Source organism: Humulus lupulus, chromosome 5 (genome assembly GCF_963169125.1).
Source record: "Humulus lupulus chromosome 5, drHumLupu1.1, whole genome shotgun sequence".
NCBI lineage: Eukaryota > Viridiplantae > Streptophyta > Magnoliopsida > Rosales > Cannabaceae > Humulus > Humulus lupulus.
The window spans coordinates 10,863,217-10,881,488 of record NC_084797.1 but is presented as its reverse complement, the minus strand read 5'-3'; the positions used below and the strand labels follow the sequence as shown (position 1 = coordinate 10,881,488).

The 18,272-nt window shown below is 30.7% G+C and overlaps 1 protein-coding gene across 1 annotated transcript; it reads right to left on the bottom strand.

The window, feature by feature from the left end:
- Positions 1-2,648: 2,648 nt before the first annotated feature.
- LOC133834424 (uncharacterized) lies at positions 2,649-6,141 on the bottom strand. Its single transcript, XM_062264033.1, has 5 exons — positions 5,752-6,141; positions 3,990-4,290; positions 3,609-3,767; positions 3,190-3,485; positions 2,649-3,064 (listed from the first exon to the last, which is right to left on the bottom strand). Exons 1-5 carry the CDS (start codon positions 5,947-5,949, stop codon positions 2,861-2,863), a joined length of 1,158 nt encoding a protein of 385 aa, XP_062120017.1. The 5' UTR covers positions 5,950-6,141; the 3' UTR covers positions 2,649-2,860.
- Positions 6,142-18,272: the final 12,131 nt, after the last annotated feature.

Here is an 18,272-nt window from a genome sequence, read left to right as displayed (position 1 = left end):
AATTAGTCCTATATATTATTAATTAAGTATAAAATAAAGTAGTGTATTATTTTAGTTACAAAAGAAATAGCTTTAATTATGTCACATGTGTGCATTTTTGTTCAATGGTATTAATTGACTGTATGATTATATATATTATACAGATAGGCTTTAGTTTAGGACAAACGGCGCTGGATTTGTAGAAATAATTTATCATCACCATCAAGTGCTTAATTTATGCAAAATTAATTAGTTTTTTGCTACTTTACGTTTGAAATGTCCGGGCAATGATCACATGCTTTAGAATATCTTATTCAAATTTTGATCTTTCATTTATGAGGGAATGATGGGATGTGGTTGTCTGATGAGACCTGTACTCTGTGGCCAATTGAATTGTGTGAATTGAATTGTATCCAAATGGCCCTTTTTTTTTTAACTTGAGATATTTGTTATATTTGCATAGTTACACACTTGTTATTATTATCTGGGGTTGGTGCTGTGCTACTGGTACTACTACTGGCCTAACCGTGGCCAGTGACCAAATTATATCGATGATGTTATGCAGCCTTTATTGAATTTCGAAGTGGAATCCAATTATGATATAAAAGGTTTGTTTCTTTATAATTAAATATCGTGGCAGTCTCCCATAGAATAAGAAAAAAGCACTGCACATGAAAGTGAGAAAGTGAAAAAAAAAAAGAAAGAAAGAAAAAAGAAGCGAATGATGAAAACATAGGAAAGAGAGAATTTAATAATAATAACTCCACGTTGAAATTTATATTAGTTTTTTCCCCACCCTACGTGAAGAAGATTATGCGTTTGAACAAGTAAACACTAACCGTTAATAAATAAATAAACTTTAACCTTTTCAAGTTATCCACAGATCTTGATTGTCTTCTTGTAGAACTAGCATTAAAAAAGTTTGCATTGACACACCTGTGAACAAAATGGTCAATGGATTGCTCACTAAATTAAACTTTGTCAATCCATCGAAGCAACAAAATCTAATCAAACTAATTCTAAATTTTGTATAGTTATTTAATTTTTTATATAAAGTTTTAAAGCATTATAATCAGACAAAGATAGAGCCGTTGATTGGATTAGATTATTGACACTAGTTTGTTGTTGGTGGCAAATGGCAATGGACGAAACTCGAAGACTTGTGTTGTGTTGTGTCTCATATTCAGCTAGAGGAGGAGGAGAAAGAGGGAGTGATTAGGGGTGTTCATAAAACCAACCACACTGTACAAACCGCTCACACCACACTGTAATTTACGGTTTAGAATCTTTCGCGGTGCGATTGTGGTTTGTATTTTTGTCAAATCGCGCGATGCGGTTTGCGGTTTTAAGTTTTAAATTTTATAAATGTTGTTCAAACCACACCGTACTGCAACATTATATATATTAATTTTTTTATATTATTTTTTTCAATTTTATTACATTTAAAGTTAATGCATATATAAAGTTTCATAGGATACTAACTTATATTCTACTTCAATCTAAAAATATTCTTCTTTAATTAAAATAATATTTACTTTTATATTATATTTTTTATTTATTATTAGTTTGTTATATTTTTGCTGTGTTGCTTAAAATTTATTAGTTTATTGTATATTTAATTATTTTATTAAACATTATATGGTTATGAGATTTATTATGAATCTTTTTTAATTATAATATTTAATTGTTAAATTATTTGGTAATAGGTATAAACTGCCAAAACTACACCACACCACACCACATTTTTGCAGTGCGATTTATGCGGTTTGAGGTCTATACAGTGCAGGTTGCAGTTTAGAAAATTGTTCAAACCACATATGCAGTGCGGTTCAAAAAAAAATTAGAGAATTCCACACCAACCGGACCGCAAACAACCCTAGGAGTGACCCATTGACAGACTCTGTAAATTACATCCACAAAAATGGTTTATGACAGGTACCATAATCATTTTGATTAGATGGTTGAGTTGAGTTGAGTTCCTTGACAGTTCTATCATTAAAACACAGATTTAATGCTTGGTGGTTTCTATATTGGTACCGATTCATGGCCGGAGTTTGTCTAAAACATATTTTATATGGATATATTTATCAATAATTGTCCTTTACTGAAAAATAAAGTAATCAAGCAATTGAGCCGGAAGTGGAATTTATCGCCTTTTACAACCACAACAATAAAAAAATTTAATTTTTGTATTTTTTTTTTTAATGAATTGACACCCAAGCATGTTCAGCACTGTTGTGCCATCAAATCTATATCAAAACTATCTTTCCCCCACCACTTTATCTGTCAACTTCACCAAAATCGTTTCTATGATGGTGAACAATGAACATGTGGTCCTGTTTATATATATATATATATATTGAGAGAGTAGAAGTAGTAGTAGTAGTAGTAGTACGGGTCCAACCTTTGCAATTTAAACATCAAAAACCTAACTTTATTGGCCAGCTTTGACTCACTCCCAGCACTTGAAAGAGCCTCAATCAAATAGTCCTTTGCCAGCTATTTCATAGATGTTATTAATCATTGATGATTTGCAGGGTTGCTGCCAACTGCTGACCATGTGATGTGAACTCACAAAATCCATGCAGAACCCCATTAATTCTAATCTTGGAAAAGAAAGAAAAGGTGGGGTCCAGAATGAGAACTATCAAACCAAGGAGATACAGATATGGCCCAGAATGGTGAAATGGTGAAATTTTGAAGAAACCTTCAAAGAATACAAGACAATCAACACCTTATGAGTATATATAATATAAAGGTGTATTGCAAGTTTGAAACAATATGGCTAACTAATCAAGCTACTACAGTTATAACCATAATAAATGTCAAAATAAGTCATGCTTCACCAAAGAAGCTGTAGTAATGGTTGGAGGTTGGAATTTTATGGGTCTTGGTTGTTGTCTGGTTGTTGAAGGTTCAAGACATGGGACACCACCAGCTTTGACAGCTCGTTTAATGCCGCTTGAACCGGGTAATCACTCGTATCCCCGTTCCTCAATCCGGTGTACTCGTTTGCAGCAGCCTTTGTCTTTCTTGATGTAGCAAAAACCTTTTCCAAATCTCTCTGCAACAGTTGCCTGGGTGCCTGAAAAATGATGCAAAAACATGGCAATAAGCTACTTCAAATTCGAAACCTCTACAAGTGACCTGATTTCGCATTTGATCCATGAAGAAAAGAAAACAGTTGGCCAAAACGAATTATAAACTTACAGAAGCCCGTTTCCCCTTTTTCTCTTCATTTAGTAGATCTCTAATGGGTAAATATGCAGCTTTCTTGCATAGTTCGAGAAGATCAGATCCTGTGTAACCTGCACACAAACTGGCTAAATAGTCATAGTCAATGTCGTCTTCAACACTCTCACCCTTGAGAATTACTTTCAGTATCTCAGCTCTCTCCCTATGATCAGGTATTCCAATTTCAAAAGCCTGAGGAAGACGCCGGAGTATCGCTTCATCGAGTTCTGATGGACGATTAGTTGCAGCAAGAACCATAACTCGAGCATTCTCTATAATAAGAATAAAATGCAATGGTTAAAGAATAGACCTTTCACAAAATATCTTCACATAAATATGCACACACATATATGTACAAATAAATCAATCTACATAGACAAAGCTGAAACACTTACGATCTGTTGTAAATCCATCCCATAGGGCCATGAACTCAGTCTTCATGTTTGTTAAGGCTTCGTGATCGGTATTACGACGCTGACCCAAGAAACTGTCAACTTCATCAATGAATATTATGGCAGGCTGGAGTTTATAAGCCAAGCTAAACACAGCAGCAACTGCAAAGCAGCCACATATGAATCACAATCAAACCAAAAGAAGAAGGTTATTTTCAGCTTAGCGTAAACAATTAAATAGAGCAAACTAAACTAACAGTTCAATAAGCTATTCCATCTTGCTTATGCTAACAAGCCTAATGCTCCTTAATTGTTGAATCATTCATATCACGATTGGTAGTCATATAATTGTTTTATAAGTGGCGGAATATGATCAACACTCACCAAGTTTTTGAGCATCACCAAACCATTTACTCATAAGATTTGATATCCTCACGTTAATGAATACTGCTCCAGACTCCCTTGCAATGGCTTTTGCAAGCATAGTCTTTCCAGTACCCGGCGGTCCATACAACAACACTCCTTTTTGTGGACCCAAAAGCTTTCCATGGGAAAACAGATCAGGCCTACGCAACGGAAGAATCACCAATTCATACAAAGCTTCCTTGATCGATTCTAAACCTCCAATAGAGTCAAATTCCACATCAATGTGATCCGGGTTAATGACATCACAGGCTATAACATCCTGTCAATAATAGGAAAAAACTGAAAATTTGACATAACAAAAACTACGAATTTTTTGTAGCATTATTTCTCCAACTATTACACCAACAAAAATAAAAAACATGGGTTTATACCTTTTTAGACACTTAATTTGTCAAATTACCTGTGTTTTAATAAATTATTTTTTGGACCTTATGTTTTGTAAAATAGTTAAAATAAAACACTAATCCCGATTTTGGTCAATATTTTCTCAACTAAAATCACAAATAATTTACCAAACTAACAATCTAAAACAAAAATAACAAAAATAAAATCATTCTGCTAAAAAACTGTATCGTTATATTCAATTTTTTCTTCATCAAAATTGAGTTTAGGGTTCTATTTTAAACATTTTACAAAATATAAGGTCCAAACAAGTAATGAAACAAGAATCCAAAAAAAAATATAAACCCTAAAAACATCATGTGGAAAAGCGCGGTAGAATGTTCAAGCACTTCTATCATGCTCTAAGAAGCAACTGCGTTAGTTGAAATTTCTACTAATTTAATTTGTCTATATTAACATCACATTTCTCTAAGAGTAGTTAAATAGAGCACAACAGGTCTAATGTTAAGGTAGAGTCACTACTGTTGATGTGGGGACTTGTTCATTAGTAGATAGAGCCAAAAATATAACAAAGAACTTGAATTTGGACTAAATCTGGTTGCATAATGCTTTTGTTTCTGAGCTAAGAAATTAGAATTACAAACCCAACAGAAGCAAGAATCCAATTTCGATTATCAAATACTCCAATCCCAATAAATGAATAAATGACATCACAGGCTATAACATCCTGTTGTGATGGAAAAAAAAAACTAAAAAAATTAGTCCCAACAAAAACTAAGAATTTTTTGTAGCATTATTCCTCCAATTGTTCCACCAATACATAAAAAATCTTATGTGGGAAAGAACGGTAGAATGTTCAAGCACTTCTCTTATATTCGGAAAAAACAACTGCATTAGTTAAAATTTCTACTAATTAGTCTTTACTTACTTACACTAGAGAACTATAGGTCTAATGCTCAGGCAGATTCACTAATGTTGAGATTTATTCCTTTGTACAGAGAGCCAATAACATATTAAAAAACTAGAACTGTCCTTGGACTAAATCCTGTTGCATAATGATTTTGTTTCATGAGCTAATAAATTATAATTACAAACCCAACAGGTGCAAGAATCTAATTTCAGTTTTCAAATACTCAAATCCAAATAAATTAATGAATAAATAAATAAATGAAGCAAACAAAACTTGCCCAAAAAGGAACTCTCTCTAAAACAACCACAAAATACCAAATTGGAGAATTTAACAACCAAAACACACTTCAAACCCGTAAACAAACACAAACCCATATAAAATTTTCACACAAAATTTGATAAAAACGAAAACCCAAAATCAAGCAACACCGGAACAAGCAAACAAACATAAAAATAAAAAACCCAATACCTCGTAAGAATTGGTCTGAATAAGAGGACGACCCAATCGTTTAGCAATCTCCTTCTTGTGCTCCAAAGATTTCTTGGCCGCCTCGCGGTTCGGGTCGAGTTGTCGGAGCCCCGCGAATAAGACCAAGCAGCTTAAGGCAGCGCTTGCCGCGTACAAAATCAGTTCTTGCAAAAACTTCGTATCTGAAGAACCCCTCATTTCGACTATAGATATGGTCCTCTGTCAATATATATGTAGGTATACAACTATATTATATATATATATAACTATATTTGTATGTATACCACTCTGAAAATTCTCACTTTTCGCTGGGGATTTTCAGAGGGATACGAGAGAGCTTTAGAAGAAGAGAAGAGATGGTCATGGTGGAATGGAACCGGAAGGGTTTCTTTCTTTTGTTTTTTTTTTTTTTAAATAAAAAATTCGCGAATTTCAATTGAAATTACGAAATAGCCCTTCAATGAAAGCTATGTAATGTATGTATGTATATGAATGGGGGTTAATTTGTAAATTCATGTTCACCGCCCTTTGAGAAACTAGTACGTGGGCCAAAATGGCCTTGGAAACCTAGTGGGCTAACTTGAAATCCAATTTAAGAAAACTTCACAACTATATACGACTTTTTTGTAACTTTTTTTTTATGGGAATTTGTATTTGTTACTGTTTCTATAGTTTTTTTTTTTTTTTCAATTTTAAAAAGTTTTATATATGATTTTATGAGAAAATAGATAAGTTTAGAGAACTTAGGAATTTGGCTAAACTATAATTTGATGATACGTGAAAGTAAGTAAATGTGTATATTTTTAATTTTGTAGTAAAATAGTTTAATAATTTTTTAATATTATATATTACCAATTATTATTTTATTCTAAATATTTTAAGATTATGGTATATGTATATTAGTTTTGTTTAATTAGTTTTTATTTTAAAGTTATTATGATTTTTTTATGGGTTGTTAAATAATATATCATATCACAAAATACATATACTGAGTTAGAAAATAATATACCAACAAAACTTACAAAATTATTATTAAAAAATGTATATATTATGCTAGCAAAATTATATACTACCATTAAAATATATATACAATGATACAAAATTATATACTATCATTATGTATAACAAGATAGAAATTAAATATCATAAAAAAAATGATATAACATACCACAAAAAATATATACACTAGTTGGAAAATAATATACCAACAAGTCATAAAAAACTTAAAAAATCAATATAACTTTAAAATATAAATTAATTAAACAAAACTAATATACATATACTACTATATTAAATTCATACGCTTCTAAATAAATAAATAAAATTATAGTATATGGCAATTTAGGTAATCAACAATGTAAAATAGTCATTTCTCTACAATTTTTAAAATGAGGACATTAACTTCTTCATGTCATTATTTTGGACTATTTACTATAATTTCTCTTTAAAATATTCCCTATTGTTTTCCTAAATCGGTAAATATATAACCTAATTAAATTAAAGATTTATATCTTTTTTTGGTTTCCTATAAAATTGTATAAATCAATTAAAATACCAATAGTGATATAAATCATCAACTAATGCCAATCTCGTAGTCTTTATTGGGCTTTTATGACCCTTTAAAGATACTAATAGCCCAATTGAGAAATTTGTAGACCAAAACAAGCAGAAGTAGACAATGCCACAAATGAAAGTATATTCATTTTAGAGCAAGTGTCAAATTACAATTGTTACATCACAATTATTATGTTCCAATAATTAGTATAAAGTTTTGTGGTTGTGTCCACGGCTTGCCAACTCCAAATTCACTAATAAAAATCATAAACTACTCATTTTCCATTTTTTTTTAATTTATTATTTAAAATAGTAGTATATTCAAAACCTCTATAATGACAATTTCACATGGTTGGAAATAAATAAAATGGAATGAAAATAATATATTTTTATTACTTTTTTTTTGTTTGATTGTAATTTAAACCAATAAAATATTATTTAAATATAAAGATTTCCCACCATTTGGTAGCTTCTTCTAAAAATAAGAGAGAAACATCAAATGCAAAATTTATTACTATTATTATTATTATTATTATTATTATTAAATTGTGTTAATAAAAGATTGAGAGCTTCTTCTAAAGTTGTGTGCTTGCTTAACCTATCATGCTTATGACATTATTTTTTGGAATTTATTCTATTTAATTTGTATTTAGTGCATTTTTTTAAGAAGAGATAATCTGTTATTGAATTTAAAGTTCAAATACAATAACAGAAGGAATTAAACCACTAATAGTTATTATACTTAGTGCATATTCTGCTATATAATTCTAAACCAATTAAGTCCAAAATGTAAAAATACATTTTAGATTAGACACTTTCACTATTTTATTTTTAATCAATGCTATTCATTTTACTAGTTTCTTATTAAATTTGTCCAAAATTCATACAATATATCATCAGGGTTGTTAATTTGCTGTTCAATTTGTATAAACTATATAAATTTTAGAATATTATTTTATACATATTTTTTAAAATATATATAAAATTATATGAATAAAGTGCATATTCATTATATTGGATCCAATATTTTAAACATATAAAGTGCACCTAACTTAGATAAATATGATTTTAAAATTTTATTTTAACTATATAAATTTGAGAATATTATAATTATACAAACAAAATGAAGAGTAATTATATTGGGTCAAATATGTGCAACATATAAAGTGCATCTAACCTACATAAATATGATTTTTTTAATTTTAATTTAATATACACAAGTATAAATTTTGTATTTTATGATTTTGATATTTAGAGGATCATGCAGATTGAATTTGATTGGATAAATCTTCAATATCTCTACTTAAATTTGTAACAAATGTGTAATGATATTGAGTAATTGACTAAGAAATATACTTACTTTTACAGACATTAAAATGTAAAAAAAATTCATAGTAATTTCAATTGTGTTTTTAATAATGACATTATTTTTTGTAGATAGAATGGTCAACCAACTATATTTTTGTTGTTGTAAAAAAATAGATTTTTCTGGGAAAAAAATTATAAGGATTTTTTATTTTTTTAATATTTTACTCAGAAGATGAAATTATTTATTTTGGTGGGCAAGATCTCTATCCTCTCTTTCCCACTATCTCTATTACCAGAATATAAAATGAGGATACAAAAATGTTATATTTTGAAAAATGCACTTAGAAAATTATAAAACTAAAAAAATATTTTTAGAAAATATTAACCAAATACCTGTTATTTTTTTTAAAACTACAAAAATTATAATCTATTATCATTTGTGAAAACACAATTTTGAAAACAATAACAAATAGAACATTTGTAACTATTTCATGAAACTTATAATCGGGGCTAATCTTTGGGCCCAATTGGGCCGAGCTTGAAGCCCAATCCCTTGCTATTCAAAAACTATTCTATACAATTATTGAATTAGGAGGCAGCATTGATGAAATGACACCTCATTTCGTAAAGGGAAATCTACAAAAATGCACTACAAGTTAAAAAAATATGAAAAATACAGTACATTACAAAAATGCAGAACTTTTGGATAAAAATACGAAATGACAAAAGTGTAAATACGGAGTGGCAAAATTATAAAAAAAAGCTGTAAAATACAATTTTTTGTGATCAATGTTTACAAACTAGTAAATATCTGTTACAAACTTGTAAATATCTGTTACATGTTTGTAAATAATATTTACAAAAATCAATTATAGAATTATAAATTTTTTTTGTTGATAAAACTTACAAACAAATTCGCAACTAAATTTTTTATTTTTGTAACAATAGTTTACAAATCTAATTTTTCAACTAAGAGAGATATTTACCAAAATATTTTATAATTAAGAAATCATAACCAAAATATAAATAAAAATATTATACTTTTTCATATTGTTACAATATTGTACCAAAAAATTATAGGAGCCATCATATTTATGCTATATATAACTTAAAAATATAAATTTAGGATATTCATTATTTATAAAATACTTTATTAAATATATATTTATATGAAAAATATTGTTACAGAGTGGTGAAATACAATATTTTTTAAAACAAGTTGTAACAACAATTTACAAAATTTATTTTACAACCAAAAAATTTATTTTTGTAACTAACATTTACATAAATATTTATAAATTTATTTAACATGATTGTTACAAAGATTTACAAAACTAATTTTTTACCTTTAAAATATATTTTTCTAACAAAACTTGAAACTTGTACTAGATTATGGTTTTGGTTTAATATTGAGTGTTGAGATTTAACTATGATTTTCAAAAAAATATAATAATTTTTATTACTATTTTTTTCTAGTATTAATATATGTTACAAAAGTTCATGGCGTCATCAAATAAGCACAAAACCATTTCATTTTTACAATTGAAGGCATATCTTAAAATTTTGTCTTTATTAATATAAGTGATGTGTCTAATTAAAGTTGTCAATGTATATGAAAATAAATAAATTAAATAAAGTAGGTAATAATTTTGAAACTTTTAGATTAATTATATTTTTCTCAATAAAAAAAAATAGTTTGACAAAAAATATTAAATAAATATTTAACATAAAATCTCAAATGATTTGACAATAAATATATTTATATGTCTATAAAATGTTAATTTGACTAAAGTAAAATGTTGACTCAAAGTTATAAATCCACTACACAAAATGATATCAATTAAGGAGAACAAAAAGTTTTGTACACGGTGAAGCACCGTAATTTTATAATTTATTTAATCTGCCGTATAAAACGATTTTTTTTTTTAAATTACCGTGTAAAATGTAATTTTCCCTTTCATAAAGTGGTCATTTTATAAGGGAAAAAAATCCCTTCAAATATAACACAACACATTTATGTTAAGCATATATTAATCTAAGACAAATATTATATTAGTCTAAGACAAGTATATACTAAAATATATAAAGCCCCCATAAACGTTTGGAATGCCTCTAATAAAAAGTTTATCTTTTTCCTAAACAAACATTTATAAGTATGATTATATTATTATTGATTTTTATTATTTTATTGTAAAAGTTTTCACCTTTTAGAGCAAGACTTCCAAATTCCATTCTACAAAAGAAGAATAATATAAAAAGATTAAAACGTATTGCCTTAAGCAAATGTCATAATCCACTAAAGCACTAACCACAAATGTTATTAGTCTTATTAATTAATATATATGAAAGTTGGAATAATCAATTTATGTTTGTGTCCATAGCTTTTTTTCAAGTACAATGGGAGACTCTATAAGCATATACCACTAGACCCTTTTCTTTATAAAAATAAATAATATATTTTTTTGGACCTTTTTACTTCTACCGTTATTTTATAATAAAGAACAATATACGATATGTTTTATATTCTATAAAATGTTACATATCTAGGTATAGGTAGATGAACAAAATATCATCTACTAATGAACAACCATAATAAAATAAACCACTCAAAATATTAAAAAGAACAAAGAGATATAGAGAATAATATTACGTAGGCAAGTACTACATAACATTCTCTATTGCATGGTTATGATAATTTTGTTTGTTATATTTACCAAATTAACAAAAGACAAAAAGTGTATATACAATATTATACATATATATAAGAAGTAAAAAAGAACATATGTACCGTTTTGGCAAAAACCGTATCATGTTTAAAGTTTAGCCAAACTATATATACGTGTGATATAATGTATAGGAGGGTTCTCTAGTGCATCCTCAAAAAGGGTACATTGGTGTACCTCTTTAGTATTTTTTTACTTGGGAAGTATTTTTGGCGATTTTTTTTATATAATCATGTATACAAATGGGGATGAATAAGAAGAATAGGTACATGTTCCATTGGGATTGGAAAGAAAAGAATGCGGTGCGTTGGCCTCACTAATCAATACCTTCTTTAAGGCCTGGGATAATTAATCTAATGGAAATGGTGGGCAATATTGCATGGTTTATATCACAATACGCTGATCTGTCTCGGACTAAGCAGATAACCGTGGAATCGAACTTCAGAATTGATTATTGTAGTTATTTAGAGCATCTTACAAATTTTCAGAAAATTCTGAATAATTTACAGTGCCGAAAAAATGTTCAAATATGTTACTTGGCATAAAAAAAAAGCAGTCACGTGTGCAACAAACTATTTAAACATTGTTTTCAACACTATAAATTATTTAGAATTTTCTGAAAATTTGCATGATGCTCAATATACACGACCATAAAAAAAATCACCGAAAATACTTTTCGATTTTAACACCAAAAGGTATGTATAATAATTAGCTTATATATATATAGGACAATTCTTCTATAGGTGTTTCACTTTAAGCCCTATCAGTGAGATTTTCACTGTTATCGACCCGTGAACAGTTTTTGGCGCAATTTTTTATATAACCATGTATATTGTAGTTGTTTAGAGCATCCTGCAAATTTTTAGAAAATTTCGAATAGTTTACAGTACCGAAAACTAGGTTCAAACATGTTGCTTTCCACGCGCATAAAAAAAGTAGGCATGCGTGCAACGACATGTTTGAACTTAGTTTTCGGTCCTGTAAACTATTCAGAATTTTCTGAAAATTTGCGGGATGCTCTAAATAGCTACAATATACACGGTCATAAAAAATGGTGTCGAAAAATGTTCACGGGTCTAGAACACTGAGAGCCCCACTGGTAGGGCCTAAAGTAAAGCCTCTATAGAAAAATTGTCATATATATATATATGTTTGTGATGTATTATAATAATGACAGGGGAATTCTCTTACAGAGACTTTCAGTGTTCTCGACTCGTGAACTGTTTTCGGCACGATTTTTTTATGACCGTATATATTGTAGCTATTTAGAGCATCCTGCAAATTTTCAGAAAATTCCGAATAGTTTACAGTATCGAAAACTAAGTTCAAAATATGTTGTTGCACACGTGACTAATTTTTTTTTATACACGTATAAAATAACATATTTGAACCTAGTTTTCAGTACTGTAAACTATTCAGAATTTTCTGAAAATTTGCAGGATGCTCTAAACAACTACAATATACATAATCATAAAAAAATCGCGTCAAAATCTGTTCACAGGTCAAGAACACTGAAAGTCCCACCAATAGAACTTAAAGTAAAGTAAAAAATTGTCCAACAATGATATATAATATTGATATTTTTTTACTTCAAATTGATCGAGTTATTCATTATTTTTATCATTTGCTCTTTTTAGTGTACGAACGAACTTTTGTCGATGATAGCATGTGGGTTTTAGATGTTTGTGAGCAAGTTGAGATTCATTTTAAAAATAATAATAAAAAAAATATATATTGAGGATAAATATGGTAAAAAAATAATTAATAAATATCCCACTTGTCCATTAATATTGATGGTATGTGTCATGAAAGATTGGACTTTATCTTCTTTTTGTATTTTCCCTTCGTAATAATACAAGTTTTCGTCGTTTTCACTCACCAAATTGCCCGGCGCACTCCTAATTATTTTGCTTCAAAAAAAAAAAAATTTTGACAAAATTATCCTTATTCTCTTCTATAATAAGTATGTGTAGATAACATAAATTTTTTATTTTAATAATTATTTTTAAATTAATTTTAACAAAATATTCTTATATTTAACATAATATTTTTATATTTAATTGTACTTTGTAAATACTTAAATATAAATAAAATATAATAAATAATTAAAAATTAAAATATGGTATTTTTGAGATATTTTACCATGATAATTATTTTTAAATAATAAATAATTAAACAAATTAAAATATAATATTTTTAAAATATTTTACAATGATAATTATTTAAAAATAATTAAACAAATTAAATTTTGATATTTTTTAGATATTTTACGATGATAATTATTTTAAAATAATAAAATCATACATTTTATAACTTAAATAAAATTTAATTAAACTTAAATTCACTTATTAAAATAATATCATATTAAACATATAATAGAATCTACTGTCAATTAGTAACAAATTGTTTTTAAAAAAAAAAACTAGTAATAAATTTAAATTTGAAATCCACGTATAATATTTAATATTACATTAAACATATAATATATAATCTCTTGTTGTCATTTCCAAATTCAAAAATTAAGACAAACATAAACTTAAAAAAAAAATTATTTAATTAAAATATGATATTTATTTCAAAACTTATATGATATTAATATAAATTTAATAAAAATAATTAATAAATTCTATAAATAAATCTAAGCAAACATACATACTGCACTTTGGTTATATCTAGTATATCTAACAAGTGTATAAATAATGGAAATTTTTTGTTTTAACAGTTTTTTATTTTTTAATGTTAACTTTAACGGAATATTATTATATTTAACAGAATATTCTTATATTTAACGGTAGTTTGTAAACACTTAAATTTAAATAAAATAAAATAATTAATTAAAAAAATTAAAATATAATATTTTTGAAATATTTTATAATGATGATGATTTAAAAATAATAAATAATTAAACAAATTAAAATAGGATATTTTTTAGATATTTTACAATGATAATTATTTAAAAATAATAAATAATTAAACAAATTCAAATATGATATTTTTTAAATATTTTACAATGATAATTATTTAAAAATAATAAAATCATATGTTTTATAACTTAAATAAAATTTAATTAAACTTAAACTCACTTATTAGAATAATATCATATTAAACACATAATATAATCTACTATCAATTAGCAACAAATTGCTTTTTAAAAAAAACTAGCAAGAACTTAAATTTAAAATCCACGTATAATATTTAATATTACATTAAACATATAATATATAATATCTTCTTGTCACTCCCAAATTCAAAAACTAGAACAAACATAAACTTAAACAAAAACAAAAAAAAATTATTTAATTAAAATAGAATATTTATTTGAAATTTATATGACATTAATATAAATTTAATAAATAATTAATAAATTCTATAAATAAAACTAAACAAACGTGCATATTGCACGTTACTGGTATCTAGTATATATATATATATATATATTTGTTAAGAATATAATTTAGGGTGTGTTTGGAAAGTTACCATGTACTTAAAATTTAGTTCAGAGTAATTACTTAATTTGGCTGTTAATTACCAGATTCTCAAGTAGCTATTAATTCGATCAATAAGAACGTCTACCCCCGGATTGGAAGGCTTGGACAACCTTTGATGACTTGCTTTCCCTAGTTATCAATTTCAATGTTTGTTACTTTATTTTTATTAACCCTAATGACAATATTGTGGTTGATGATTCGAAAAATTAGACAATAAAAATTAAAAAATAAAATAATGAAAGCCTGCAAATTTGGTGGCATTTGAAACTCTCGAATGAGCAAGATTGTATCCTGAAAATCAAATAATATTTATAAGTTACCAAGAAACACTTTATATAAATATATACATATTGGGCGAGTTTTTTGGACTTAGATTCCAAATCGCATTTGTTATACCCAGATTTCGAGCCGTAGCAAATATGACCTCGAAAGCTGAGTTCGCATTAAATGGTCTCGTGAGGGTTAAGGGTATGCTCTACGATTGTAAATCGGAGCCTGCAAAGTATGGTACAGACCTCGAATATGGTGACCTCGAAATGATCTCGATCTCGAAGGATAGCTCTGTGAGCCCCTCATCTTCAGAAGCAACTTCGGAGCAGGGATCTCGAGCTCGATATGCCATCTCGAAAGAAATGTCAGCTCGGGAAGTGTCAGCGGCTCGCACAATGACGTGAAGCCTTGGAGATACGCAATGACTACCTTGAATATCTACAAGTGTTGTAGATATGGGATATGATCCTCATTTATTGATGTAAATCCCCAAAAATCGTGGGATATTATTTAGTCAGTTATGCGTTTCCTGATCTTTGGGGAACGTTTCCTTCTATATCTGATTATTGGCATTTAAGGTTATTTATTTTTATTCACAAAAGAGTAACTACCCAAAATATGTGGGATAGTATTCTGCATCATTCTCTATAAATAGAGAAATGATGCACCATTGTAAAGGACCGATTTTCTGATTCTTGAAAGAAAACTCTGGAGAATTCATGCTAAAGGATTGTTCAGAGATAATCTTGAGATTAATAACAGAGACTCGTGGACTAGGCAGATTTAACTGCTGAACCACGTAAAAACCGCGTGTCTGACTCGTTTGTTTGTTTTAGCCATTGTCTTTAATTGTTTACGTGCTCTCTTCTTTTATCTGTTGGCGAAAAACGGCGTCAACAGTTTGGTGCTTTCATTGAGAGCCTCAAGCATCCATCCCTGAGAGATTCATGGCTACAAACAATCAGAACACTCCTGAAGAAAATTACCCAAGGCGTCCTGGAAAACAGCCAATGGAGAACCCGGACGCTGATGAAAGGAGTGGGTCCTCTGATTCCCGGGGACCACCTCCACAACCAAGGGATGAGGACATGTACTATAACCCTGAGCGTTATGTCCCTATTGTAGAATTGGAGAATCGGCAGCTGAAACAACTGCTGGCAGATGCCAACAAACGTAACGAGGAGTTGACTAGGATAGCCGCGGAGGCGCAGGTGGCTCAGCCCCCACCTCCGCGCGAAGACCGAGCCCCTCCTCCAAGGGATGTGCACGTTCCTCCCCGGAAGCCCCGTGGACGTCCACGAAAAAATGCTAACACAAGGAGGCCAGCTCAGCCTCCAGCACCAACAGAGCCATCTGCTCCTTCTAGGCCTCAGAGGAGTACCCGAGCTCGGGTCCCGCCTAATCCACCTGTGGAAGTGCCTGCAGGAACTGAGAACAACCAAGCTCCTGTCGAGGCTCGGACTCAGGTTCCTGGTAGCGCACCAAACGCAACCGGCCCATCTCGGGCAAATTCTGGACCTTCCAGGCCGAGGCAAGGACGGCAACCACCGTCACCTATACGGTTTCCTCCGTCTCCCATAAGATATCCTTCACCTCCCCGCAGGAACGCTCAACCTGGTCGAGATCAGGATCAAGGGCGTACAGGGGAGAGACAAGGAAACGGGGAGACGTTCCAGGGGCGGAAAGGCGCGCCATCCGAGAGAAGTCAGACGTCCCGATCTCGCACTGCAGTGACGAGGCGACGTAGAAAGGATCCACCACGAAATGACCGATCGATGAGTTTCACTAGCGATGAGTCCGGAGAAACAAGGTCTGTCAGTAAACACGACCGGGGTCGTAAAAATACTGGGAATCACAAGAGCCATCCCGACCTGCGCAATCACCTGAATCAGAGCAGGGGAAAGGGAGATCAGACAAACCCGGATCTTAGGAATCATCTGAATGGGCGTAGAGATCCCTCACGGAGACGCGAGCCTGGGATCGCGATTAATGACTATCAATTCCAAACACCGCCTAAGGACCCAGTACAAGAAAGGATCGATCAGCTCGAAAAAGCCTTTAGGCTTTTGAAGAATGAGCGAGGAAACGGTCGATATGAGGACTCTGATGAGGAGCTCGAGCCGTTTGCTCCCAATATTTCTAACACTCAGTTCCCCCAAGGGTTCCGGATTCCTCACGTCCCAGCGTTTGAAGGAAAAACCGACCCATGCAGCCATCTGAGTACATTCAACACTATTATGAGAGCTAGTAACGTGGGTTACGAGCTCAGATGTATGTTGTTTCCAACATCATTGGCCGGGCCTGCCAAGAGTTGGTTCGAGAAGTACAAGAGACATTCTATAACTTCGTGGGATCAATTGTCTAGAGACTTCAAGAAGCAGTTCCGGGCTATGGTGGGAGTCAGACCCGAAGCATCCACTTTGACTAACGTCCGACAACAACCAGGCGAAACACTAAAGAGCTACCTGACAAGATTTAATCTAGAGGTCGCCTGAGCTCGTGACGTGGATGACAGCGGGCACTTGATGGCCATCCGAGCTGGTGTTTTACCCGGGAGTGCACTTTGGGATGACATACAAGGGAAACCGGTGAGGTCGATAACCGAGTTTAACAGACGGGCGCAGAAATTTGTTAATGTAGAGGAAGCGAGGTCAACACTCAAAGCGACCTCGCAGACCGAAACTACAACGATAAACATTAACTCCGCCTCAACCTCGGTTGACCCTCTAGTTACACAGCCTACCTCGGAGAATCCTTCCAAGAGAAAAAAAAGCGAGGGAAATAATCCCGAGGCTGATGGAGGAAAGAAGAAAAAAGGAGAAAGATATTTCTCCGTATATAAAGTGCATACCGAGCTCAACGAGTCCCGGGAAAACATATACCTGGCTAATGAAAACCAGGTCCCCTTCAGGCGACCGGATCCTATGAGGAATCAAAAGTCCAAGAGGGACTCCAGCAAGTATTGTCGATTTCATAGGGACACCGGCCACACAACTGATGAGTGCCGACAGCTGAAGGACGAGATCGAAGGATTGATCTCGAGAGGTTATTTCCGGCAGTATGTCAAAAACCAGAATACTGGACAGGCTACTGCCAGCCAGAGAGTAGCCGCGCTTCCGGCAACACAGAATAATAACTCCCGATCTCGGGATGAGGATAGGCCTCCACCGATAGATGG